The 24475-nt window shown below is 56.4% G+C and overlaps 3 protein-coding genes and 1 long non-coding RNA gene across 13 annotated transcripts in view; 1 reads left to right on the forward strand and 3 right to left on the reverse strand.

Moving 5' to 3' along the window:
- Positions 1 to 4124, reverse strand: part of LOC118351609 (uncharacterized) — a 14851-nt gene extending 10727 nt beyond the window's left edge. The window contains exons 1-4 of the long non-coding RNA XR_004807302.2: positions 4012 to 4124; positions 3684 to 3843; positions 1192 to 3528; positions 659 to 693 (exon numbers count right to left, since the gene is read on the reverse strand). This is a non-coding gene — a long non-coding RNA (uncharacterized LOC118351609). The remainder of the gene's footprint in view (positions 1 to 658; positions 694 to 1191; positions 3529 to 3683; positions 3844 to 4011) is intronic.
- On the forward strand, positions 1042 to 7888 carry LOC112643713 (cytochrome P450 2F2-like). Of its 4 annotated transcripts, XM_025421858.3 has the most exons (9): positions 1146 to 1363; positions 1918 to 2080; positions 2415 to 2564; positions 2844 to 3004; positions 3107 to 3283; positions 3369 to 3510; positions 3613 to 3800; positions 4007 to 4148; positions 4228 to 4487. In XM_025421858.3, exons 1-9 carry the CDS (start codon positions 1181 to 1183, stop codon positions 4407 to 4409), a joined length of 1488 nt encoding a protein of 495 aa, XP_025277643.1. In that variant the 5' UTR covers positions 1146 to 1180; the 3' UTR covers positions 4410 to 4487. The 4 variants fall into 4 exon arrangements, with proteins under 4 accessions (XP_048950902.1, XP_035558593.1, XP_035558590.1 ...); XM_035702697.2 differs by having other exon boundaries at positions 1128 to 1363; positions 4007 to 7888; XM_049094945.1 differs by lacking the exon at positions 3107 to 3283 and having other exon boundaries at positions 1042 to 1363; positions 4007 to 7888.
- Positions 4536 to 13606, reverse strand: EGLN2 (egl-9 family hypoxia inducible factor 2). Of its 4 annotated transcripts, none has more exons than XM_025424917.3 (6): positions 13485 to 13606; positions 11363 to 12435; positions 6294 to 6413; positions 5750 to 5886; positions 5465 to 5532; positions 4536 to 5188 (listed from the first exon to the last, which is right to left on the reverse strand). In XM_025424917.3, the coding sequence occupies exons 2-6, from the start codon at positions 12197 to 12199 to the stop codon at positions 5133 to 5135; spliced, it is 1218 nt and encodes a 405-aa protein (XP_025280702.3). In that variant the 5' UTR covers positions 12200 to 12435; positions 13485 to 13606; the 3' UTR covers positions 4536 to 5132. The 4 variants fall into 4 exon arrangements, with proteins under 4 accessions (XP_025280702.3, XP_048950933.1, XP_048950941.1 ...); XM_049094976.1 differs by lacking the exon at positions 13485 to 13606 and adding an exon at positions 13096 to 13239; XM_049094984.1 differs by lacking the exon at positions 13485 to 13606 and adding an exon at positions 12994 to 13141.
- A 1465-nt stretch (positions 13607 to 15071) lies between these two features.
- RAB4B (RAB4B, member RAS oncogene family) lies at positions 15072 to 23761 on the reverse strand. 4 transcript variants are annotated; one of them, XR_004807322.2, is made up of 9 exons: positions 23572 to 23737; positions 22301 to 22381; positions 21942 to 22056; positions 20276 to 20338; positions 20037 to 20191; positions 18933 to 19028; positions 18693 to 18823; positions 15831 to 15974; positions 15072 to 15443 (listed from the first exon to the last, which is right to left on the reverse strand). XR_004807322.2 is itself a non-coding variant. In XM_025424923.3 (8 exons), the coding sequence occupies exons 1-7, from the start codon at positions 23585 to 23587 to the stop codon at positions 18708 to 18710; spliced, it is 642 nt and encodes a 213-aa protein (XP_025280708.1). In that variant the 5' UTR covers positions 23588 to 23761; the 3' UTR covers positions 15072 to 15443; positions 18693 to 18707. The 4 variants fall into 4 exon arrangements, 3 of the variants coding, with proteins under 3 accessions (XP_025280708.1, XP_025280707.2, XP_025280710.1); XM_025424923.3 differs by lacking the exon at positions 15831 to 15974 and having other exon boundaries at positions 23572 to 23761; XM_025424922.3 differs by lacking the exon at positions 15831 to 15974 and having other exon boundaries at positions 18681 to 18823.
- Positions 23762 to 24475: the final 714 nt, after the last annotated feature.

Genomic DNA, 24475 nt, shown 5'->3' on the forward strand with positions numbered 1-24475 from the left:
TGCGTGGCGCCTGCTTCTCCCTCTGCCTATGTCTCTGCCTCTCTGTGTGTCTCTCATGAATAAATAAATAAAATATTTTTAAAAAGAGACAGAGAGAGAGAAATGAACAAAGAAACACAGAGGAAGACACTGAAAGATGAAATAAAGATAGAGACCCTGAGAGACACTCCCAGGGACAAGGCCATTCCCTAGAAGCTGTGCAGCCCCTACCCTCTTCCCAGGTCTGGGCCCTGTGCCAGGCACCTGGCGGAAGGCTGGATCCGGCCAGGCAGGGGCCTGCAGGAGGGTGGGCCGCCTTCCTGAGCACTTTACGGGTACAGCATACACGGTTCCAAGGGCAGGGGCATGAAAGTGACAAGGGCTCAGGCAAGAGCCACCAGGAATCACGAACACAGGGCACAGGAGTGTTTCTGAAGTGTAACTGGAAGTGAGGAATGTGTTTAGGAATCAAAAGTATAGAGTACAGCATTCAGGGTGTCACAGGCCCGAAGGTGGCCAGGGGATTCATAAATGCACACCTACAGGCCAAGGATGATGGATGCAAAGGACCCAAAGGCTCAGTAGGGTGCACCTGTTGGTCAGGTGTATTGACATGGAGATACTAGTGCAACAACGACGCCAAATGGGGCAGACTGAATCAGAAAGGATGAATACCTACCATTTACTTCAAGGTGGCCGGAACTGGAGGGTGTTCTGCAGAATGAAATAAGTCAATTGGAGAAAGACAATTAGTATACAGTTTCACTCATATGTGGAATATAAGAAATGGTGAAAGGGACCTTAAGGGGGAAAAAATGGGGAAAAATTAAAGAGGAAGACAAACCACGAGAGACTTCTAACTCTAGGAAACACAAAGTTGCAGAAGGGGAGGTGGGGGGGATGGGGTGACTGGGTGACGGGCACTAAAGGGGGCACGTAATGAGATGAACCCTGCGTGTTATATATGTTGGCAAATTGAATTTAAATAAAATATACATTTTTTTAAAAAATAGGGCAGGCTGAGCCTGGCACAAGAGTGACAGAGCTGGGGGACTGGGTGGAGACCTTGGGTTGGGGAATCTGCAAAATGAGCAGCCTGGCGACACCCACCTCTCCCACTCCCAGTATCCGCCCTGCTCCACCCAAGGACCCAAAGGGAATCAAATAAAGGCAAAGAGGGCAGGCAGGGAAGATAGAGGTCATGATGTTCACCGCGCTGCTGCTGCTGCTGCTGCTGCTCCTGCTGCTGGCCCTAGCCAGGCGGAGTTGGGGTGCCCAGGGCACTCGGACTCAGGGGGCCCTACCCCCGGGGCCGACGCCTCTCCCACTGCTTGGGAACTTGCTGCAGCTGGAGTCTCGACGCCTGGACCGTGCGCTCATGGAGGTAGCCCTGATTTTTTTGGGGGGAGGGGTCTGGAACTCCTGGTTCTCTGAATGAAGAGAGCTGAGGGCTCTGACCCCATGAGTTCTGAGGAGGGTGGAGGGGTCTGGAGGCCTGTGTCCCAGGGAAGTAGGCTAGAGGTGGAAGCTGGGAGCCTGGACATCTGCTTGAGAGAGGAGAGGACAGTGGGCCTGGCGGAATGGCCCTGGGATCCCTCCCTCCCGCCCCATCCCGCGCCCCCGCTCCCGGGTCCTGAGGGAGGAGGAGCCTAGAGTGGGAAGTCGGGTCCGCTCCCCTGGTTCAGTGGAGAGGAGAGTACCGAGGGCCCAGACGCCTAGTTCTGAGGGTGCGGAGGGCTCGGGACCTGGTGTTTAGATCCCGAGAGAAGAGGGAGCTGGGAGCCTGGACTCCTGCAGAGGAAGGAGGGAGGGAGGGAGGGAGGAAGTGGGGATCTGATCTCTCCTCCGCCAGTACTGAGGGAGCTGGGGTCGGGGCTCCGGGCTGCAGAGGGAGGTCGGGAGCCCCGACCCGCAGCGCTGAGCCCCGGCTCCGCGTAGCTCTCTGGCCGCTGGGGCCCAGTGTTCACCGTGCGGCTGGGCCCGCGCCCTGCAGTGGTGCTGTGCGGCTACTCGGCGCTGCGGGACGCACTAGTGCTGCAGGCGGACGCCTTCTCCGGCCGCGGGGCCATGGCGGTCTTCGAGCGCTTCACTCACGGAAACGGTGAGTCCCAGGCGGCGGAAGCGCTGGCCGGGACCACCCAGCTCGAGAGATAAGGGGCGGGGCCGGGAGGGGCGGGGCCTAATGAGGCGGCCAATGAGGGCAAAGAGCGAGAGGCGGGGCGGAGCTAAAGCGTAGGGGACGAATTGGGGTGGGAGCGGAAGGAGACCTGCAGGGGTGAGGCCGAGGTGCGGGTAGGGCCGCGAAGGCTGGGGTTGCAACCAACGAGTCTGGAAAGCAGTAGAGGGGTTGCGAGGAAGCCGGCCCCCCAACTGGACGCTTCCCGGATGGGGCGTGGCCCACCCCGCGGCCCGCCCCTCCCCTGCCCCACCCCCAGGCATCGTGTTTTCCAACGGGCTGCGCTGGCGGACGCTGCGCAATTTTGCTCTGGGAGCACTTAAGGAGTTCGGACTGGGAACGCGGACCATAGAGGAGCGCATCCTGGAGGAGGCGGCTTGTCTGCTTGGCGAATTTCAAGCCACCACTGGTGCGGCCTGGTCGGAAAAGGAGTGGGGACTTTTGTGGATGTGGCCAATGATCAAGAAGGGGCAGGGTGGGGCGCCTGGCTGGTTCAGTCAGTGGAGCAAGCGACTCTCCCATCAGGATTGTAGGTTCGAGCCCCAGGCTTGGTATAGAGATCACTTAAAAATAAAATCTTTCAAATCTTAATAAGTGGGGAGTTGGGGCGCGGGGCACAGGGAGGTATTTGCTTTCTTGGCATTTGCCAAACCACAGCGTTAAGATCCCGTGCTGTTCCCACCCCCAGGAGCACCGTTCGACCCCCGGCGGCTACTAGGTAATGCTGTATCTAACGTTATCTGTTCCGTGGTCTTTGGGAACCGCTATGGCTATGAGGACCCAGAGTTCCAGAGACTCCTGGACCTCTTCAATGACAACTTCCGCATCATGAGTTCCAGATGGGGCGAGGTGAGAGGGCTAGCCCCAGGCCCTCCCTCCTGTGCCCGACCTATGCCAAACCCAGAGTACATAGACCTACAGACCTTGGATCATTAGGTCGTGTCCCCCTAGATGTACAACGTTTTCCCCACCCTCCTTGACTGGCTCCCGGGCCCACACCACCGAATCTTTCAAAACTTCACGGAACTTCGTGTCTTCATCTCTGAGCAAATCCAGCGGCACCAGCAGACGCGACAGCCTGGGAAGCCCCGCGATTTCATCGACTGTTTCCTCGATCAGATGGATAAGGTTCAGGCCCCTGCGACCCTAAACTCTACCCATGCTGCCCACCAGGAGGAGCCCGGCATGCCACAGCACCCATCTCTGTCCACAGGAGCAGAATGACCCTGAGAGCCATTTCCAGGAAGAGACGCTGGTAATGACGACGCACAACCTTTTCTTCGGTGGCACAGAGACCACGAGCACCACTCTGCGCTACGGGCTCCTCATTCTGCTTAAGTACCCAGAGGTGGCAGGTCGGTGAGCTGGAAAGCCTGCGGTTAAGGGGTGAGGGGGCTGGCGTTTGGGGGTGGCTGGGGGCCAGGGCCCACCCAGCTCACACCCTCTGCCCACCCCAGCCAAAGTGCAGGCCGAGCTGGATGCTGTGGTAGGTCAGTCGCGCACCCCAAGGCTGGGGGACCGTGAGCACCTGCCCTACACCAACGCCGTGCTGCATGAGATTCAGCGCTTCATCAGTGTGCTGCCATTGGGGCTGCCACGTGCCCTCACGCGTGACACCCACCTGCATGGCTACTTCCTGCCCAAGGTGCCTACTCAGCATGGGGATTCTGCGGGGGGCTGGGGAGCACCTATAATTGAAATTGTCAGCTCTGAGCATGTGCAATGTTAAGTCACAACCGTGGGAGCAGGAGAGAAGGCCCACCTTCCCATGGCTTTTAAATGGGGGCTTGGGTGGATAAAAGGCAGTGGCTAACCAAGTCCTTGGGGTAACCCCTGTGCACCACCCCCCAGGGTACCTTTGTGATTCCTCTGCTTGTGTCTTCACATCGGGACCCCACCCAATTCAAAGACCCAGACTGCTTCAACCCCACGAATTTCCTGGACGACAAGGGCGAGTTTCAGACCAATGATGCCTTCATGCCCTTTGCCCCAGGTCTGGGCCAGGAGGGAGGGGACAAGGCTGGGCAGGCCCCAGGGTGCCTGGTTCCCACCCTGCATCCCTGTGTCCTCAGGAAAGAGGATGTGCCTGGGAGCAGGCCTGGCGCGATCGGAGATCTTCCTCTTCTTTACCGCCATCCTGCAGCGGTTCTGTTTGCTCCCAGTGGGGAACCCTGCCAACATCGACCTCAGCCCACAGTGCACTGGCCTGGGCAACATCCCCCCAGCCTTCCAGCTCCGTCTGGTGGCCCGCTGAGGGCAGGCTTAGCTGCCCTCTGTTCACTGGCTCCCAGACCTCCTTACCCCGTCTGGTCAATAAAGGCCCTTAACTGCAGATGGACGGGTCTCCTTACCAGTAAGTGGAAGCAGGAGAATCAGAGGATTGCAGCTCTGAGGTAAACTTTTATTTCTTTCTTGGCTGACAGGACTCTTCACGCCCATGCTCCTCCTGGCACCTTTTCTCCTGCCCACACAGTGGCAGCCTAGTCCACAGGTGCCATGGCCACAGGGGTTGGGGAGTCACTTCACATTCCAGGCTGGAGGAGTGGGGGGCTTGGGGCTACTGTCCCCCCAACAAACCTTTGCCAGCAAGAGGCCATGACACCCCCAACCCCCAATCCTGCATCCTGGTGGGAGGTGGCAATGCCTCCTTCCAACTCTCCACATAAGAGGAGCACAACCAGACAGGGCAAGCCACAGGGCCCCAGCTCCAGTGATGGCAGCTCCCGACACTGGCCCCTGCCCGGGTCACCACCTCAGCCCCCAACCCAGGGCAGCAGAGGTTTCTCCTCCTCCTTGGTCCTCAGCGTCAGACGGAGCCCTCCACACCAGGCAGGACAGAGGCAAAGCTGGAAGCAGCAGCGGTGGCAGAAAAGGAGCAGGCACCAAGACTGGTGGGCTGCTGGGCCTGCAGCACGGGGCCAAAGGCTCTCCCGAAGTCAGGGCAAGCTGTCTGTCCATGCAGCTCTGGGGCTGGCCCCTAGGTGGGCGTGGTCGGCTGTGACACGGGTACTTGCACACCTTTCTGTCCAGATGCTAGGGGTGAGACAAGGAGACAGTCATGAGGGAAGGGACACAGAGGCCAAGAAAAACATGGAAATATGGAGAGGACCACAAGGGATGGGGCTCATGCCAGGGGTCCCAGGAGAAAGGGCTGTCTAGGGGAGATGGGCAGAGGGGAGGAAAAAAAAAAAAAGACTCACAAAATGTAGGAAGAGAATGATAAAGCGAATAAAGGGACTTGAGGCCTTGTGAGGTACACAGACTATAGGAAGGGCCTGAGAGAAGGGATGCCATTTGGGAAGCAGGTACCTAGCTGATACTTGTCTTTGGCCGCTGCCCGCTCCTTAGCATCAAAATACCAGACAGTGATGGCGTACCTGGGGACCAGAGCAGCCCCAAAGGGCAGTTAGGGATCACTGTTCAATTCCAGCCACCACCTCCACGATGACACTGCAGTCCACCCTTCTGAGCTTGGTTCTATTCCCGCCTAGGCCCCTCTCAGCACTTCACTTCCTAGCCACTCCTGGGGTCTGACAAGACTTTGTTGGCACAGAGCAGGACACCTGAGCACATCCCCACAAGTATCCGTCATACCTGGTGGCATAGGCTGGTTTCACCTCATGAGGGTTCCGCCGATCAGACCAGAAAATGAGCAACCGATCAAAGAGTGGTTCGATGTTGGCAACCACAGGCCGGCCCTCAGGGAAGATCTGCAGCAGGCCGCCATGCACCTGAGGGCAGGCCAGAGGATGAGGCAGGAAGCTGGCTGGTCCAGCCTGGAGCTTCTGCCTTGCCCTCTGGAGCCCATGCTCTGGATGCCGCAGCTGCTCATATCACTCCCTCCCACCACTCAGGCTCTTAATAGTGAGTGACAGCCCAGAGTCTGCATCACCAAGGAGCAGGGTAGGAAGCTACTAGAGACAGGAAAAGGGATTGGGGGGTGCTGCCAGCAGCCGGTCAGCTGGAGACAAGGAGGCCCACTTCCCAGGAAGAACCAGCCAGCAGGCTGGCTGCACTGCCCCGTTGTGGCTGAGAACAGGAATGGGAGAATGCTAGAAACTGAGCTGGGAGTGCAAAAAGGAGTGCATGCAACCACCTCACCCTGATCCCCACCCTCACTCCCACTCCCACCCCCTACCTTGACGTCCCAGTTCTGATTCAGGTAATAGATACAGGTGATGCAGCGCCCATCGCCGTGGGGATTGTCAACATGCCTCACGTACCCCAGCCCGTTGCCTGGGTAACACGCCACCATAGCCTGGCAGAGACAGATGGGAATGGGTTTACGGGGCTAGGCAAGGACGTTTGGGGAAGCAGCCATTACCTCCTCTCTCACCCCTCCCAGCCCCTTCTCTCTCCCTGGACACTGCCAAAGGCTTCTCCAGGCGCCAGACCTTCATCAGCCAAGCCACCATCTACCAGAAACAGCTCTTGGGCCTTGATAGCCCACTACATGACTGCACATGAGGACACTTTTGTATTTTCAAATTGTCATCACCAAAGAAAAGGTGGTGGTCATTACACACACACACATACACACACACACCCGTGCACATTGCACCCCAGATCCTGGCACCCAGATGGGGCTCAATGAGTAACTCAGGGTTTTATTTTTTAAAGATAACCCAACCTCCCCCTACTTCAGACCCATCAGAATAAAACCAGTGTACATATTTTCTGGTAAGGAGGGATGTGGCCTCATAGCCCTGCACCAGGGGTTCTTCACCCTGGCTTCAGTATGGGATCACCTGGGATGCTGATGCCCAGGCCCATCTCACATTCAGAAATACCTGATCTAAGGTAGAACCTGGAATTTTTAAAGGTTCCCCAAATAATTCTAATGTGCAGCAATGCTGAGAACTGTTGCCCTTGACTACAAAGAATCCCCACTAAATAACTTCTGTGAATCCTACAAACAAGTACCAAAACCGTGAATGTGACTAAAACCTGACCCTCTAGCCCCCACTCCAAGGATAACTGCTGGGTAGTTCTTGACCGTCCCATCACCTGAATGGGCCGCAAACGCCTCATCCATTAAATAGACTAATAAACACCTCCTCTGAGAACAGCCCTCTGGAGATTCCTGACTCCCCCAGACCGTGGCCAGTGTGTGTACAGGTCTAGCCGCAGGGTTCTGACTTCCTCTCCCTGCTGGCTGCCATCCCCCTGGACTATGTGGAGGCCTGGGCCTCAGCTGCTCATGGGGCCTGTTTTTCATCGGGGAGCCAACAGAAAAGTGGATGTGGGGTGAGGGAAAGGGTCCAGGCGTTCCTTCAGCCCTAACTCCCAGGTTCAAGGCCCAGGGCAGCCACATCGGCTGTAACATCATGCTGGAGACTTTGCTTCCGGTCTCCGGTTCCTCATCTGTGAAATGGAGCTGATAAACTATTTCCCAGGCAGTTGTGGGAATTGAGTACGACAAACGTTTGGGAAGGCACCAAGCACAGTGCCTGCCATGTGACTGAAAGCCAAAGCGCAGGCTGAAATGATGTTTAAAAAAAAAAAAAAAAGTCCTTGTTCTACTCTTTGTCTAAGCCACTTGGGAGGGCTGCATAAGGCCAAAGGGGGAGTCCTGGCATGCAGACCCTCCAGCTCCTTGGACCATCTGTCTTGACACCGTGACCCATTCCAGGCCAGAGACAGCCGGCTGCTGCTCCTCATTAACGCTCAGCTACATCTGTGGGTCACAGCCCTGAGATAAACATTCCACATCAAAAAGATGGGCATTTACTGCCCAAACAGGAAGCTTGCCTAGCACTCCAGAACAGGCCAGACTGACTTCTCAGCCTTCTTCCAACACATTATTCCCAGGGCTCACACGGGCATGAACGGTCTCCATCAAACATGTGTACCCAAAGCTCCACAGTACCTGCCCTGGAAAAGGAGAGGCCAGTAGGGCCGCAGCTAGGTAAGGCCAGCCAGCATTGGAAAGCCATGCTTCTCTCTGGCAGGAACAGGGCAAGACCCTGACCCCCACACCCCCTGGGTTCAGGAGAACCTTCTTCGCACTGCTTACTCTCTATAAATGGGTCAGTGCTCTGAGCAACCATCTCACTGGGAGGAAAGAACGTGGTTATGCCCGGGTGGCCTGCCATCAGTGAATCACTGAAGCCCTCCCCGGATCGAATCCAAGCAGATTTTGCTGGTTCTGCACAAGGATGTGGTGGGGAGAGGGGTCCCATGCTGCAGCCTCTCCCCGCCAGTCCATCTCCACACAGCAGCCACAGACCCATTCCTCCAGCTCTTCACTGTTCAACCCGCTTCAAGACTCCATTGCATCAGGAGAAAATACAAAACACACATTTCATATTTTCACAGCCCCAGCCTCCAAGGCCACCAATCTCAACTATTACTCCCTTCACTCCGCTCCAGCTTCTCTAGGCCACCTGACTGCTCTCTGACCAGGCCACGTTCATCCACAAGGCCTCTTCCCTGTCTGAAATACTTCCCCTGGTCCTCCCTTGTTTTTGATGTCTCAGGTCAAAGAGCACCTTGAGTATTCCAGCTGAAGGCATCCGGGCTGATCTTCCATTCCACCCCTCCCGAAAGGAAATCAGTCCAGGTACTTGTTTACTTAGTTCTGGCCCAACGAGCAGCCGTGTGGAAGCCCCTGGGGCCAGGCGTGTCTCCCTAGTGCCCAAGCAGTAGCTGCTTACTGAAAATCCTCCTTCCTCTAGGTCTCAGAGCTCCGTGGAGTCCTGTCCTGCACACCCTCACACGGGGTCTCCCGCCATGCAGGCAGGGACAGCGTCTGTATTCTGGCCTGGAATGGGAATCGTGCATGAAGGCTAGGCACAGACAGAGACCCTTTAAACTCCACTAATCTCCCTACATACAGGCTTTGGGAGGGAAGGGGAGCATCCTCTGGCCCCCAAAAAACACTTACTTCCTGCCCACATGAGGGAAAGGGATAACAAGCAGAGTGACATGGAAGCCTGCTCCTCACCCATCTCAGGAAAGGGGCAGCTAGTGTCAGAGCACCGAGAGACTACAGAATTAAAAGCTATTGGTGACACGGTGCCAAACCCACCCCCACCCACACACACACCAGAAACTGCGGACTGAGCCAATGACAGCAGGCCCCACCTCCGAGCTGCTCTTAAAGGGGTAACCAAGCCAGCCAGGCCCTCCTTGCGGTTCCCTATGGTTGTCCTTGATGGCAGTAGGAGTCCACTCTCTCCCACCTGCAGTCCCATCAGCAGAGGAACTAGAGAGTTGGGAGAACAGAACATACAAGCTCCAATCTAGGGGATACCTGGGTGGCTCAGCAGTTGAGCGTCTGCCTTTGGCTCAGGGTCTGTGATCTAGGGTCTCGGGATTGAGTCCCGCATCAGGCTCCCTGAAGGGAGCGGTACGTCTGCCTATGTCTCGGCCTCTCCCATGGGTAAAAAAAATCAATCTTAAAAAAAATTTAAAAAGCAGCTCCATTCAGGCATTCAGGAATGACCAAGAGACAGGTTGTTGCTGGCCTGAGCCACACTGGTGATCTGTGCCCGCTCCACCCACACCTCAGCACCCCACACTCTCATTTCAGAGCGTGGGGAGAGAGTCCAGATGTTGGCCGTTGAAGGAGTGGGCATCTCACTGGGGCAGGGGCACTGAGAGGAACTCCAGTGATTGGGTTCGCTCCTCCCTTCCTTTCTCAGTTTAGGCTGGTTTGCTCTTAACCTCCCAGGGCAACAGAAGTCACCCAAAGCTAAAATTGTCCCAACACTCTCAGCCCCCAATCTTAGCCAGGGTCTTGTCCCCAACCACATCCAAGGCACCAAAGGGGAAGAGATCTGTATGCTTTACTTTCCGTTCACCGGAAACTAAACTGCTAAGACTAGCTGGGGACTTAACTGATTTTCCCATCTGGTGGATTAGCAAACAGGCTCAGGAAAGTGTGCTTCAGTTCTCAGTCTCCCCTCAAACTCCCTCCTATGAGGCTGGGTGACCTGAGGTGAAGATGCTGTGAAGATGGTGACCTGGTGGCCAGGGAAACTCCCACTCATCTCTCCTGCCTGCACAGGAGCAAAGACCAGGAAAGGGCCTCTTCTGGCTCTCAAGCTATCAACAAATGGGAGGAAGAGGGAAGTAGGACAAGTTCTAGCTGGGTGGAGAGGATGCTGGCCCCGGACTGAGGAAGCATGGGTCCCTGAGCCAGCTCCAGCTGGAGACAGAAGCTGCACAGAGGCAGAACCCAAGATGGGACCAGAGGGAGGAGGGAGGCGAATCAGGAGCACAGCCTCATGCCTGCTGGGAAGCAAACAGCCCTGCCATCAGCCAGGCATCGCTGGTGTGCAGCAGGCATTCCCTACAGGGCCTTGGCCAAATAATACTGGCCTTGGACTCAAGGCCAGAGCCCTCTCACCCCTCTATGAAGAGAATTATTGTATCAGGAGGCCAGAAAGGCCCAATAGACCACTGTCTTGTGCAGAGCTCCTGACCCTCAGTTCTCAAATGGGCAGCTGGAGATTCAGGAGGTGCTGACAACTGCTCATAAATAGACAAATAAGCATTTTTTCTAAAACAGGGTCTGTGGTTTTGGCAAATTCTCAAAAAAGCCGAGTTCAAAAAAAGAAAAGATTAATAACTACTCCAAAACAAGGAAAAGGTACCGAGACAAAAAAACAAAAAATCAAGAGAACAAATCAGAACCAAAAATAATAAAGTGACGGATAGACAAGATGGGAAGGATACAAGACAAGCATTAGGATGGGAAGCATAAGAAAGATGGAAGACAGGACCCTCCCTCCTCCCCTAGGCCAGCATACAGGCAGCCAGTGCCACCCTCGGGAAGCTGTCCTTGCCACAGATGCCACAGTACGGCACATGGGGTACAATGTAGTCCAGCACAAGTGCAGCAGGCAGCACCTCCTCCCTCAGCCTGGCACTGGCCTCACCACCGCCACCCTCCCCACTCCTCCTGGGAGACAGAACAGACAGACCAGAGGACAGACCAGAAACGACTGAAAGGAGAGATGAGAGAGGGATGGATGAAAAGATAGGGGATAGGAGAAAGAATAAGTGCACAACCCCCAAAATCCTCCCAGGGAGGGAGAGCCCAAATCAAACTCCAACACCAACATTCACTCCACTAGAGCTGCCTAAATCCTTTTGTGACCCCAGAAGCCTATCTTCAAGGGCACTGATGCTCAAAGCACCAGGTCTCCAACAAACAAGTACTGGGGGGCCCCCCTCCACACAAGGCCCTCCAAGTCTTACCTTGGTGCGCCCGTTGATGACATAGCCACCTAGGCGCCCAGCGCAGTGGCGAATCACAGCATCCACATGGGCCATGAGGACCCCAATGCTTCGGCAGCCCGGCTCATGGCCTTCCACCCAGGCAATCTGGTCCCCACGAATGCTGCGTGGCGGGATAGCCCGCTGGCTCACCAGCTGCCCGTCACGCAGGCGCCCGCTCCGCTTCAGGGCCTCCACCTCAGCCAGCACGCAGCCACCCAATGCCGCCCCCAAGAAGCTGTCCTTGACACAGATGCCATAGTACCGCATGCAGGGCACAATATAGTCCAAGGCCAGGCGCTCTGGTGCGGCGGGCAGCACCTCCTCCCGCGGCCCCACGCTGGCCTCTCCATTGCCACTGCTGCAGCCCATGCCGCCCTCCCCTTCGGCTTCTGCCTCCCGGTTCTCCTGCCTGGCCCAGGACCGCTTGCTGGGTGCTGGGGCATCCCCACCATCCTCTGCCCACTTCCGTTTGGGGGCCTCAGGCCGGGCACCCTGGGCGGCCAGTCGCTGGCACCCCTTGGTGACCAGTGCTGCAGCGCCCTCACTCTGCAGCGGGCGCAGCTCGCCACCATCCTGCCTGCCGAAGCCCTCCCGCAGGGGGCTGGCTGTTGTGGAGGTGGCTGTGGCCCTGGGGGTCCCACTCCCCGCCGAGGCCTCACCAGGTGCTCCTGGGCGGTGGTAGGAGGGTAGCAGTGGACAGGGCAGGTAACTCTCCACCCCCATCCTGGCCCGGCCAGGCTCCAAGGGCTCTGACACAGAACCCGGCAACTGAGGAAGAGCCTGACTCAAGGGCTGTGGCTGGCACGGGCTGTCCATGGCAGCAGTGTCTTCATCCCCCGGGCATGGAGGGCACGGCCCGGGCCCATGGTGCCACCCTCCTCCGCCTCCGCCTCCTCCACTTGATGCAGCCGGGGGCCGGGGCAGCTGAGCCTGGCGTAGGACAGGGTGAGGCAGGGCAGGCAGCAGAGGCTCTTCTCGGGCCCTGAGGGTGCTTGCTGGTCCCCAAGTCCTCTGCTGCCCCTAGGGGCTTGGGAAAGGACCCGTCAGGGTGGCTGAAGGGCAAAAGAGAAAAAGGAATGTGAGAAGAGCTAGAGGCACTCCAGCTGGGGTAGAGGTGAAGGGTAGCAGGGGCAATAGAGAGGAAGGCAGACTTGGCTACACAGACACCCCAAACCCGAGGCCACATTGTGAGAGAAAACCATGGGAATTGGGGAGGGGGGTGACAATCACGGAGAGAGGAGTGAGGCTGGGGAGATGACCCAGAGACACAGAACTGTGGTGGGGGCTGCGGGAGAGCATCCTGAGAAGAGAGAGAGAGAAAAACAGAAAGGACAGAGAAGACCTAAAGTAGAAAAAGAATGCTGGAGCAGTGGGGGAGCAGTGGGGAGCAGGAGATCGGCCTGGGGATTCCAGACACGCACGGCGGGAACGGGGGGCTCCACACACACAGCAAACCGGGGAGTCCAGAGACAAAGAGAATGGGGGGCCCAGAAGCGGAAAAGCCGACCGGGGAGAAGCTGGGAGGGCGGGCCTGAGACAGCGGGACAGAACGGGGCGGAGGGGTCAACCTGAGCCCAACGAGAGGAAGCCTGCCGGCGGCTCACACACACCCAGACGGAAGGGAGGGCCTAAGACAGACAGACAGACGGAAGGCAGCCGCGGGAGGAGGGTCCACGGCGACGCGGGGGGAGGGCGGGGGAGGGTTCACGCACTCGGGGACAGGACGGGGGAAGGCGGCCCCTCCCAGCCCCCTTCCCAGCCGCCTTCGGTGCGGGCCTCCCCGCTCGGGGCGCTGGAGGCGATCGCGGCCGGGCCGGGGGACCGCTGGGCCCCCGCGCCCGCTCCCCTCCCCCCTCCCGTCCGCCGGCACGCGCCCTCCGCCCCCACCCCTACGCTCCAACGGCCGGCACTCAGCGAGCCGGGCGCGCTCCCTCCCCCACGCCCTCCCCCCTCCTCCCTCCCTCCCCCGGCTCGCCGCGCTCCGCCACGCCGGGCCGCCGCGCGTCCCCACACCCAGCCCGGCTCGCGCCGGCGCCCCGCCCCGAGAGCATTCTTCGCTCCCTTCGCTCCCCGCTCCCTTCCCTCCCCGAGCTCTCCTCACCGAGCTTTTTCCTCCGGCCTCGGCGCCGCCGTTTGTGCCAGCCGCCCAGCGCCGCACAGCGCGCCATACCCCGCCCCCACCTCCCGCGACGCTCCGCCCCCGCCTCGCCCGGTGGGCACGTGACCGCGCCCGCGGAGGACACCGCGCGTGCGCAGGCGCGAGCCGCGCGGGGCGGAGCAAGGTAGCGCAGGACAACCCCCCCCGCCCCCCGAGAGAGGGGAAATGGGTCGGTCGCCAACGGGAGGCTCATTTGCGTGCTGCGCTCCGCCCCTTACGGGCGAGGAGCGGGAAGGCCTGAGGGAGTTCAACGGTTAGGCCAAACGACGTGGGAGGGGCATGCAAATAGCGTTATTTGCATGGGCCGGCCCACCCCTCGGAGCACCGAGCGGTGGAAAGTGACATGCAAATAATATTATTTACATGGGCAGTCCCGCCTTCTCCCAGCCCCAGAATAGGACTGTGATAGAGAAATGTCAAAAAAAAAAAAAAAATGTCTGCGCATTTGGTAGAGAAACGTATAGAAACGTGCACATTAGTCATTTACTTAAGTACTTTTTATAAAGGAGGGAAAGAAACCGTGGAAGGTCCCTAAGGGAGGAAGACTGGAAGGGATGTGCCACAGTAAGACCAGCTCCACCCTGCCCTGTCGGGACAATTGTGAGAATCTAAATAAAGCAACCTAGGAAAGCTACTCAGAGTTCGCAGACAGGACATTTGTCTGACAGCCTCGGGTCTCGGAACATCTTAGGTGACCTAGCCTGGAAGGACTATGCAGATGAGGTTATCTAAATGCCCTGCCCCCTCCACCATCGCCAGGGCGGAGCGGGGGTGCGGGGAAGAGGCAGCAGGCTCTGGGGTCAGGCCTACCTTGTGAGTGGGTTGGTGCTGACTTGGGGATGGCAGAGAAGCTGGAAGTGTCCTGAGGGGGGGGCTGCACCTGTCCCTGGCAGAGTACTTGCAAGTATGTCAGTTCACCAGGACACAAGAGATATACACCAGTATCAAGTATGCACAAGTCTCAAATATGCGCAAGTTGCACAAAGGCCCACAGAGTCTTCGGGAGCATACTCAGGGTTCATGGTCACACGCAGGCGTGTCAAGGGTGCCAAATTCACACAAGACACACACAGACCTCAGGGGCATACACACAGTGTCACACACACAACAGTCAGACACGGCCTGGGACTTTCTAGCATCAAACATGCATGGGTACTATCTCCTGGCCTTAATTTTCATTCCCTGGCCTTGGTCCCAAACAACACCAGCCTCATGGTTACAATCACTAAAGACACAAAGTAGTCACAGGCAACAGTATCACACACAATCAGCACATATTCCTACAGGTACCATCATACAGGTCACAAACACAGGACATCAGCGCCCCACAGGTGGACTTCCAGCATGCCTGGTCACAACATGTGCAGTTAAAAATTCCCTCCACAAGACCACTGGAGTCATGGTGTACCCCCACACCATATCCAATCCAAAAACATGGCCCCCAAACACCATGACACATGGTTCTTCCATCAGGGAACTCTTCCATCTCCCCTCCCTCCCCATCACCCCAAAATAACAGAGGCCAAGACACAGGTGTAAACAATGCTTTATGGGGGTGGAGTGGGGACTGGACAGGCCTCCAGGCAATAAATAACACGTACTCGCAATGGCGGGGAGCTGGGGCCAAATGCCCAGGTCTCAGGCTTTGGGAACTCTTCGAGTATGGTTAGGGGTTCCGGGGGGATAGGGGTTAGCCAAGACAGAGGAAGCAGCAGCAGGTACGGATTCCCCCTTCCCCCGTGGCTCAGTCTTGCCCCTCAGCCAGGCCCCACCAGGCCAGGGAAGGGGAACAGGTGGCGGGGCAGCTTCTCTGGGGCCAGGACAGGTGAGGGGCTCGGCCTCCCAGGGCCTGGGTCTGGGCCCCGGCCAGAAGGGCAGGGCTGGTCCTGGAGAACAGGTGAGCTGAAAGAAAAGTGTGTAGTGAACTAGAGAGATCCTGGGTCTGTCCAGCCAGTGTCTCTGTCTCATTTCTGGGTATCTTCCTGTCTTCCTATCTGTGTCTGTCCGTATCTTTTCTCTTTCTTCCAGAGTTTCTACATTGTCTGATTTTCTATTTCTTGTCTGCAATTTGTGGCTGTCTCTCTGAGGGTACCTACATCTCCCTGTTTGTCTCAGAGAGCTGACCCAGTGAGTCTGCAGCAGGATATTTCAATATCTAAATTTCACACTCCCACCTTTGTATCTCTGTGTCCCTCTATGTTCCTGGATCACCCCAGCTCATTCCAATGTTTTCCAAACTGAGGAGACACCTTCGGTTAGTAGTTGTTGCTTCAGCTACAATAGCATTACCTGGGAGCTTCTAGAAATCCGGAAATCCCTTCAGAATCTCTGGGGTGAGGCCCAGGCATCAGACTCTTTTAAAGCTCTCCAGGTGATTTCAGTGTGCAGCACTGCATTAGTGGGTTGGGAAATCAGTTTGGTGGGCCCTGGCCACTTTTCCAATGAGATAGAATAAAATAGAATAGAAAATATCAGAGTGGCATCATATGTAAGAAGAATGTTGCTCCACAGACATAGCAGGCAAGATTGGTGGGTGTCAGAGGCTGGCAGGGGGAATGGGGAGTGACTGTGAAAATGTTTTGGAACATTTTCATGGCTAAATGTATGCCGTTGTGAATTTCATCTCAATAAAAAAAAAAAAAGCAAAGAATATTAGTGTTAGAAAAATATGTTTCAGCTTTATGTGCATGTAACTGCATCAGATCGAGACATAAAATGTATTTTCTTGGGGCACCTGGGTGGCTCAGTGGGTTGAGCAGCTGCCTTCAGCTTAGGTCATGATGGCAGCGTCCTGGACCGAGTCTTGCATGGGGCTCCCTGCTCAGTGGGGAGACTGCTTCTCCCTCTGCCCCTCCTCCAGCTCCTGCTCTCTCTCACTGGCTCTCTCTCAAATAAATAAAAATCTGAAATAAATTAACTGATTTAATTTAATGTATTTTATCCTGAAGATTGTAGTCAACAATGTTTGAAAAAGCACTGTCTTACTACATTTGATTCACTGAGGGCAAACTCTGAAACGGATGCTATATACTAAGCCCTCGGGTGAAGAATACCCACCCATCCATTTCTCCACAGCCCAGATTCGTTAAAATGGATAGTAAAAAGAAAAATAATAAACAGCTCTCATCTATCAAGTCTTTACTAAGCATCAGGCTCTGTGCTAAGGACTTCACATGACTTGATATCATTAATCTTCTCAACACCCACAGGAGGGTAGGCCCTATTATTAACCCCATTTTACAGGTGAAAAAGAACAAGTCCCAGAGTGGTTAAATAATTTGCCCAGGGTTGTGCAGGTAGGAAGTGACAGAGTCAGAGTTGAAATCCAGGCAGCCTGGCTCTGCAATTTTCGACCTATCACCGATCCTTCCCTTCCCAGATGGGGAAGACAAACTTGATCACGACCAAGTGTGCAGAGCTGGATGGTTTAAAGAGTAAGGGGCAGCTGTGAGACCACCCAGTTGGAGGCAGTGACCCCCCCATCTGGGAAGCTGATAAAGGTGTCCTGCAGGAAAAGTCATTTTAGTGAAGACCAGATGAGGAGTGGCAGCTGGCATAAGAAAAGAGGCCGGGGCACAGCAGATGCAGAGGCACGGGAGGAAAAGAGGGATGCCTGACACACTCACCCTTGACTCCTCTCTCTCAAATGCCATGTCCATTCATCAGGAAATCATGTTGGCTCTGCCTTCAAAGTGTATCCAAGGTCTAAGCACTTTTCCCCACAGCCACCCTGGAGCCGCCAAGGGCTGGAAGCAGGGGAGGCCGGGGGCGTGAAGCACAGAGGAGAATTGGCAAGACACACACGCTCTCAAAGAGGTGGGGAGGGGACCTCATCCTGCAGGACCTTGCAAGCCCAGAAAGGAGTGTGGACCAAGCATAGGGGAAGCAAGGCTTCCAGGAGGAGGCAAAGGAGGGAAGAGAGGGAAGGAACAGTGTTCCTGGCAGAGGGAACAGCGTAAACAAAGACCCAGAGAAACAGGGAGAACTTCAGGGTGGCTACAGCAGCCTGAGAGGTCAGGAGGGGTGTGTGAGTTGAGACAGGTGAGGCTGGCAGGGGCAAAAACCAGGCTAGGAGCCTCTGGCTGTGTCCCACGGACCCTGGGAGCCATGGGTGGTTTTAAACGGGGGAGGGACAGAATAGATTTGTGCTTTAGAAAGACCCAGTGGCTACATCAAGAGGGACAAGACTCAGTCCGTCCTCTACGGGCACCCCCACCCCACGTCCTGTCCACCATGGTCTCTCAGCCTGACTCTGCAGTAGTCTCTCACTGGTCTCTCAGCAACCACCCTTGCCCACACCCTCCTCTCCTCTATATGCAGCCAGAGGGATCCTGGGAACACCTGCGTCGGGTCCTGTCCCTTCTCTGCTCAGAGCCCTCCCATGGCTCCCATCCCAACTGGGGTATATAACCCAGAGCCTCCTCACGGACAACAAAGCCCTATCTGATCTTCCCCCCCACCCCTGACCTCATCTCTTCCTTACCTCCCCTACCCCCCAATACACACATGTACTCCACTCCAGCCATGCTGGCCTCCCTGGACCTCCTCACCCAGCTCAGGCATGCTTCTACCTCAGGGCCTTTGCATTGGCTGTTCTCTCTGCCTAGAACACTAGCCCCCAGGGACCCATATGACACCCCCCACCTCATTCCCCTAGCTTCAGGTCTTTGCTCCAATGTCACCTTTTCAGGGAGGGATTCCCTCATCATGGAAAATTCCACTCCTCACCTCCCTACCCCTCACTTTCCTTTATTTTTCTCCATAACTCTTATCTTCTTAACTACTGTATCATTTTCTTATGTGTCTTGTTTATTGCCTGCCTCCTCCCAAGAGCATGTTGGCTCCACGAGGGCAGGGATTGTTTGGCCCACTGCCTGAACAGGATCTGGCACACAACAGACACAAGCTCAATATTTGCTGAATTATGAATGGGTGGGTCAGAGATCCGGGGTGGAGCTGGTGGCAAGATGGAAAGGACGTCCCCGAGGCCAGGACGATGGCTCCTTTCATGCAACTGTTTCTGCATCGTTCTTTCTCACCCTTTCTCTTGTCACCTCTCCCTTTCTGTGTCTCTGTCTCTGCTCCACATTCCCCCTTGCTGGGACCCCACCCCTGCCATCCCCGGGCCCAGGCTCCGACCTGGGCTCCCACCTGGCTCCACATGTCTCAGCAGCCACAGGGCTGGGGGGCCACGGCCTGGGCACTCCGAGGCTGCCGCAGCTGGCGGAGGGAAGCATCCCCGTACTGAATGCCTGAGCCCATCCTCTCGGGGTCCAGCTCACCTGGGGGTTGAGGGGAGGGGGACAGGAGAGAGGTCAGGACTAGTGTCCTGAAGACTTCCGGGCCCTGCCTTCCACTCCCACTCCCACTCTGGGCAGTCAGGAGCCTCACCTGAGTCGATCTTGTTCAGGATGGTGCGGGCACACTTCAGGAAAGCCTCTTCCACGTTCTCACCCGTGAGGGCACTAGTCTCCAGGAACATTAGCTCTGGGGGGCAGGGCCTCGGTGAGTCCCTGCCCTTCCCTTGACTCTGACCTACCACCTCTGCCCTTACTACTTCAGGCCTTTGCGCTTACCATTGGTCTGCCACCAAGGGACCCCCTCCCCAGGTGGTTCCCGCTAATACGCCTCCTCCTCCAGAAAGGCCTCCCTGACCTCCCAGCATGGATCAGGTGCTCCCCCCTCTTCAGGCTCCCACAGCCCCGAGAGCTTCCCCTATCCCAGCCCTGACCTCTCTGGGCTATCACTGGAAACGGTGGTGTCTCCCTTCCCTACCCACTGGACTGTGAGCCTGTGAGAGCTGGGCCTAGGGTGTCTTTAACGCTATGTCCCCACCACCATCTGGGACAGGCCCAGGCCCACCACAGACAAACCTTTAGCCTCAAAGCCATATCTTTCTGATGGCAAAACATCGTCTCAACTTGGAGGTTACAAGCTGGAGGAACATGGACAGACCCCGAGCCAGTAGATGTTTGGCCAACACGAACTTTTCAAATGAGTTTATATTTGCACACCTTTTGACGTGGCTGTGGGGCCTGTCTACACCCCGAATGCTGGTGCCTGCTAACTTGGGGTCCACCCTATCCTGTCTCCCTTAATCACAAAACAGGCCTGTCCCCTCGAGCCATCGGAGTTTGCAACTTCCACATTACACCAATACCCAGCACTGGCCGAAACCCTCTTAGCAGCCAACATTCATCAAGCACCCGCTACTGTGTCCAGGCAGTGCCAAGGGCTCTCCGTGACCAACTCCCTTAAGCATCACACGCTATGTGAGGCAGAAACATCGTGACTCCTCTTTTCCAGATGGGGAGACAGGACCAGAGTGGTCACACGGCTCACATGTGGCCAACACTCGAATTTGAACCCAGACCTCTAAATCTCCGCATTCCCCTGCTAGGGAGAGCCACAGAGGCCAGGAGCCATGGGCCCCAGGGGACACCCCCTGCTCCTCAGCCCAATCCCTCCCCCACTGGCCCACCAGCAGGTCCTCACCATTCTCCTGGGCAAAGCGGGAGGCCTCCAGGAAAGTGACCTCGCGCTCAGGGTCCAGGTCTTTCTTGTTGCCACAGAGGATGACCACGATGTTGGGGCTAGCCAGCGTGCGGGCGTCCGTCAGCCAGGCAGCCAACGAGTTGTATGTCTCCCGGCTATGAAGAAGGGAGAGAGGAGGAGGGCAGGCAAGGATAGGGGGCCCCCACCCCAGCCCTGCCCCACCCTCTCCGTGCACCCACCTGGTGATGTCGTACACCAGCAGGGCTCCAGCCGCCCCTCGGTAGTAACTCCGTGTCACCGACCTGTGGGGCCAAGGGGACCCAGTCACCCCCGAGGCTGGGGTCTGCCCTGAGACTGCCCCCCTCTGCGAAGAGAGACTGATGCTGGTGGTTCAGAGGGCCCCCCCTCCCTGGCCTTTACTGCTGACCTATCCCCCAGAAGCTAGCGGTGTTCTGGTCTCACCACAATTTCCTTCTCTGCTGGTCTCTCTCCTTGTCTCCCTCAATCTCCCTTAGCTGTCTGTCCATCGGCCTCAGAGGCTCTCCCTGTCTTTGACTCTGTGTCCCTGTGTTCCCTTTCTCTTCAGTGGTCTGTGTCTTTCCGTCCATCTCTCTTACATGTGTGTCTCTCTCACTCCCTTATGTCTCTCTATCTCTGTGTGTCTCTCTGGCTCTGGTTCTCTCATCCTTTTTTTTTTTTTAAGATTTTATTTATTCTTTAGAGACACAGAGAGAAAGGCAGAGACATAGGCAGAGGGAGAAGCAGTCTTCCCTGCAGGAAGCCTGATGTGGGACTCGATCCCAGGACCCCTTGGGCCCTGAGCCAAAGGCAGACACTCAACTGCTGAGCCACCTAGGAGTCCCTCTTCTTCACTCTTGGTTTCTCATGCATTCACTCATGCCTCATTTCGCCTTCTTCCCTTTGCCCATTCCTGGCCAAGTGCTCTGCAACTACACTGGCTTGTCCCTCTCCTGCTGCATCTTGGGGAGGCCCTCTTCCCAGGGTGGCTGCATCTGCCTGCATCTCCGTGTCACCTGTCTGGGTCCTCCTCAAATTCAACCATTCCACAAGCACTCACTAAGCACTTAGCACAAACCCAGCGCCAGCCACTCACCCTTCGCCTTCTCTCTGTCTCTCTCACATGGTGATATCAACAATATCACCAATATTAACTTAGCAGCTACGACGCCATGCTGGCTAGGGACCACACTTCTCCATGGACTCGATTCCCTCATGTCCCTCCTCTCTGTCTCTTAAACTCAGGGTTTCTGTGCACCAACCACCTTGTCCGCAGCCATTTCTTGAAGACACACTGTATGCTGAGCCCTCCGCCATTCTCTCTCCCCCGCCACACAACATCCATTTCTCCACCTCTCTGGCTCCTCCTGTCCCACCCTCCCTGTCTCCGGCTTGGACCTATTTCTCTTTGTGTCTCTTTATCATCCTTCCCTTGCTCTTCTTCTCAGTCTCTGTCTTTCTCTGTCTAATTCTGAGTGTATCTCTTTCGCAGTTTCCTTCTCTTTCAATCTCTCTCTTTCCACCTCTACCCCTGGCCCCCACCCCAAGCGCCTTTCCCCAGGCACAAATCTCCATCTCTCCAGCCTTATGGCTCGATCTACTGCAGTCTCTCTAGGGTCTGTGGGTCTCTCCTTTCATTATGCTTCTTTCTCAGCCTCATTCTCCCTTGCAATCCTTGCTCTCTCTCCAGGACCCCTGCTAGCTCTGGCTATAATAGGCACCCGTACTGAGTCTCTGCCTTTCTCCCGCAGCCTCGCCTGCCCTCTCATTGTCTCTGTGCTTCCGTCATACCTCCAAGTGACTGCACACACCTCTCTCTCTGTCCCTTTATCTCATTTTGTCTCCTCTTTCCTCTGTCCCCCTCCCTTGGGAGCCCGGCCCACCTACCGAAACCGCTCTTGGCCGGCTGTGTCCCAAATCTGGAGCTTCACAGTCTTCCCACCCACGTTGACTACCCGAGATCCAAACTCCACGCCGATTGTGTGGTTGGAGTCCTGTTTGACTGGGAGTGGGAAGGAGAGAAGAGGCAGTGCAGGGGCTCAGAAGCTTCCCTGTCCTCCCAAGCCTCCTCAGCCTATACAAAACCATTCTCATTGCTGGGGTGACTGAGATCCTCAAGGAGGATCTAGCAAAGGCGAGGGCCAGGCAGCCAGCACTGAAATTGTACCTACGGCCAGCCCTGCCCCTGCCCACGCTATGCCCACACCCACAGTTCAGTGCTCCCGGGACCACTCCCAGAAACTCACACTTATTCTCAATGAACTGATGAAGGAGACATGATTTGCCAGTTCCTGCACTGCCAATCACCAGGAATTTGAAGAGGAAGTCTGAGCAGATGGAGCCAAAATCAGGGAAACCCATATGGAGAGAATGATACAGGGCAAAAGATGGAAACCAAGAGACCATCACAGTTACAAGGGGACAAACAGACACAGGCAGAAACAGAGCAACAGTAACAACAGACAATTCATATACAGTGCTTACCACACAACAGGCACAGTTCTAGCTCTTTACTACGGCAAGCTCACTTAATCCTCAGAAAAACACTACAAGGGAGGTATACCAACAAGTATCTCCATCTTCCAGATGAGGAAACTGAGGCCAGAAAGGTTAACTGGTCTACCCAAGACCCCATAGCTGGGCATAGCTGGGATTCGAACCCAGCTCAACTGGCTCCAGAGCTCAAAAGCTTAGCTATGATGTTGTTAAAGCCTCTCAAGATCCATGTTACCCAGGGTGACAGCCTTGCCCTTGCCCATCACGACCTCACCTCCTACCACGTTCTCATTCACTCTATTCTAGCCTGGGGCCTTCAGTCTATTACCTGAAAATGGCAAGCTGGTTCTCACCTCAGGATCTTTGCACTTGTTCCCTCGGCTTTTCTCTACTCGTTGAAGGAATATAGCTCCTTCTGATTCTTACACCAGTGCTGTTTCTACGGCACCCTGTCCTCCCACCTCCTATTCATCCATCCATCCGGATTCTCCAATTCTCAGTCCCTCCATCCCTTCCTCGGCCCGAGGCCCTCTCAAGTTTAAGCCCCACCCACCCCTTGCCACTAGTCCCTCCCACCACCTAATTCAAGGACGATGCATCCCCAACCCCACTGCAGCCCTCTCCAGCCAGAGCAATCCCAGGATCCACAGCAACCCCTCGGGGTTCTCCCAGCCCACCATCCCCAAGCCCTGCCATTCACACGGTCAGCCCCACCCCATCCATCCAGACTCCGCCCCGACACAGTAAGAACCATCCTTTCCTTCAAGGCCTGCCCAAGTCCATCAAGACTGGCTCCCTCAAATCCCGCCCCAGATCTATTTAACCCACACACCAGACCCTCAGGCTCCGCCCAAATCCATGAAGCCCAGCCTCGTACCCATTAAACCCCTCCCAGCAGCCACTAGGCCCTGCCCCATGCCAGACCCCGCCCCCTGGCACATAAGGCCCCGCCCCACTCCCCAAAGGCCGCATCCTCCCTGGGCCCAGACCCCAGACCCTGACTCCGGCCCACCACCCTCACCGTAGGTCTCGGCCATGACTCGGTCGCGGCCGCTCGGGGCCGCAATATGGCGCCGCGGCCGCGCCTGCTCCTCGGCTGGCAGCCGCTCCACTCCGGCTGCAGCCCCGGCTCCTTCCTACTCCCGGGACCGGCGCCGCCACTTCCGCCTCCACCCCCCACAGCGCGACCCGCTAGGGCTGCGGGATACCAGGCCACGCTTCCCGAGAGCAGGGATTGGTGAACTCGGCGGCCGGGAGGCGGGACAAAGGGCGCGGATTGGCCGCGCGAGAGGGGACGGGCCAAGGGGGGCGGGACCAAGACGAGCGATTGGCGGAGCAGGTGGGAAGGGACCGTACGGAGATGCTTTAGCCCCGCTGAGAAACGGATTTGGTCAGGAGTACGGGTGCAGAGTCGAGACTCCGGATTGGGTAGGAGCGGACCTGGGGGCGGGGGCACGGCTGCAAAGAAGGGGGCATGGACAGGATTGACAGAAAGACCCGAAGAGGAGCGGGTATCGAGCTGGGGAGCGCTTTCTCAGACCTCAAAGACAAGAAAGACGAAAACTGGAGGGGTGGGGGGTACGCGCTGGCTAACCTCCCCCTTCCCTTTGCAGATGGTCTTCCACGATAACCTCTTATTCTGTTATTCTGTGATTTATGTCTTCCTCGTGGCCTTATTGGCTCCTTCCCAACAGTTCAACTCCCTCCCCTTGGTCTAGAGAGGACACTAAAAAACACGCAACCGGTCTGTTCAGGCTATTCCGCCTTCTCATTTGCTTGTGTATCTAAGTTTAGCCCACCTCTGGTACCCAGCTCGGAGCAGAGCATTTAGTGGAAGTCTGCCTAGCAACCACTGACGTCACGAGAGTCAATGAGTTGACTGGCTAAATTCAGGAACCTGGGGAAACATTTCCTTTGTTACACCG

This window comes from Canis lupus, chromosome 1 (genome assembly GCF_003254725.2).
Source record: "Canis lupus dingo isolate Sandy chromosome 1, ASM325472v2, whole genome shotgun sequence".
Classification (NCBI taxonomy): domain Eukaryota; kingdom Metazoa; phylum Chordata; class Mammalia; order Carnivora; family Canidae; genus Canis; species Canis lupus.

Excerpts from the sequence above, each read along its gene's own strand:
- LOC112643713 (XM_035702697.2), top strand. The coding sequence starts at position 1,181 with ATGATGTTCACCGCGCTGCTGCTGCTGCTGCTGCTGCTCCTGCTGCTG. Across the intron at positions 2,081-2,414 it reads GCGCTTCACTCACGGAAACG|GCATCGTGTTTTCCAACGGG; the intron begins GTGAGTCCCAGG and ends CCCCACCCCCAG. Across the intron at positions 3,284-3,368 it reads TCCTCGATCAGATGGATAAG|GAGCAGAATGACCCTGAGAG; the intron begins GTTCAGGCCCCT and ends CTCTGTCCACAG.
- EGLN2 (XM_025424917.3), bottom strand. The coding sequence starts at position 12,199 with ATGGACAGCCCGTGCCAGCCACAGCCCTTGAGTCAGGCTCTTCCTCAG. Across the intron at positions 6,414-11,362 it reads TCATCAACGGGCGCACCAAG|GCTATGGTGGCGTGTTACCC; the intron begins GTAAGACTTGGA and ends TGTCTCTGCCAG. Across the intron at positions 5,189-5,464 it reads CAAAGACAAGTATCAGCTAG|CATCTGGACAGAAAGGTGTG; the intron begins GTACCTGCTTCC and ends TCTCACCCCTAG.
- RAB4B (XM_025424923.3), bottom strand. Across the intron at positions 20,339-21,941 it reads GCCGGCCAAGAGCGGTTTCG|GTCGGTGACACGGAGTTACT; the intron begins GTAGGTGGGCCG and ends TTGGCCCCACAG. Across the intron at positions 19,029-20,036 it reads CCGCTTTGCCCAGGAGAATG|AGCTAATGTTCCTGGAGACT; the intron begins GTGAGGACCTGC and ends CCTGCCCCCCAG.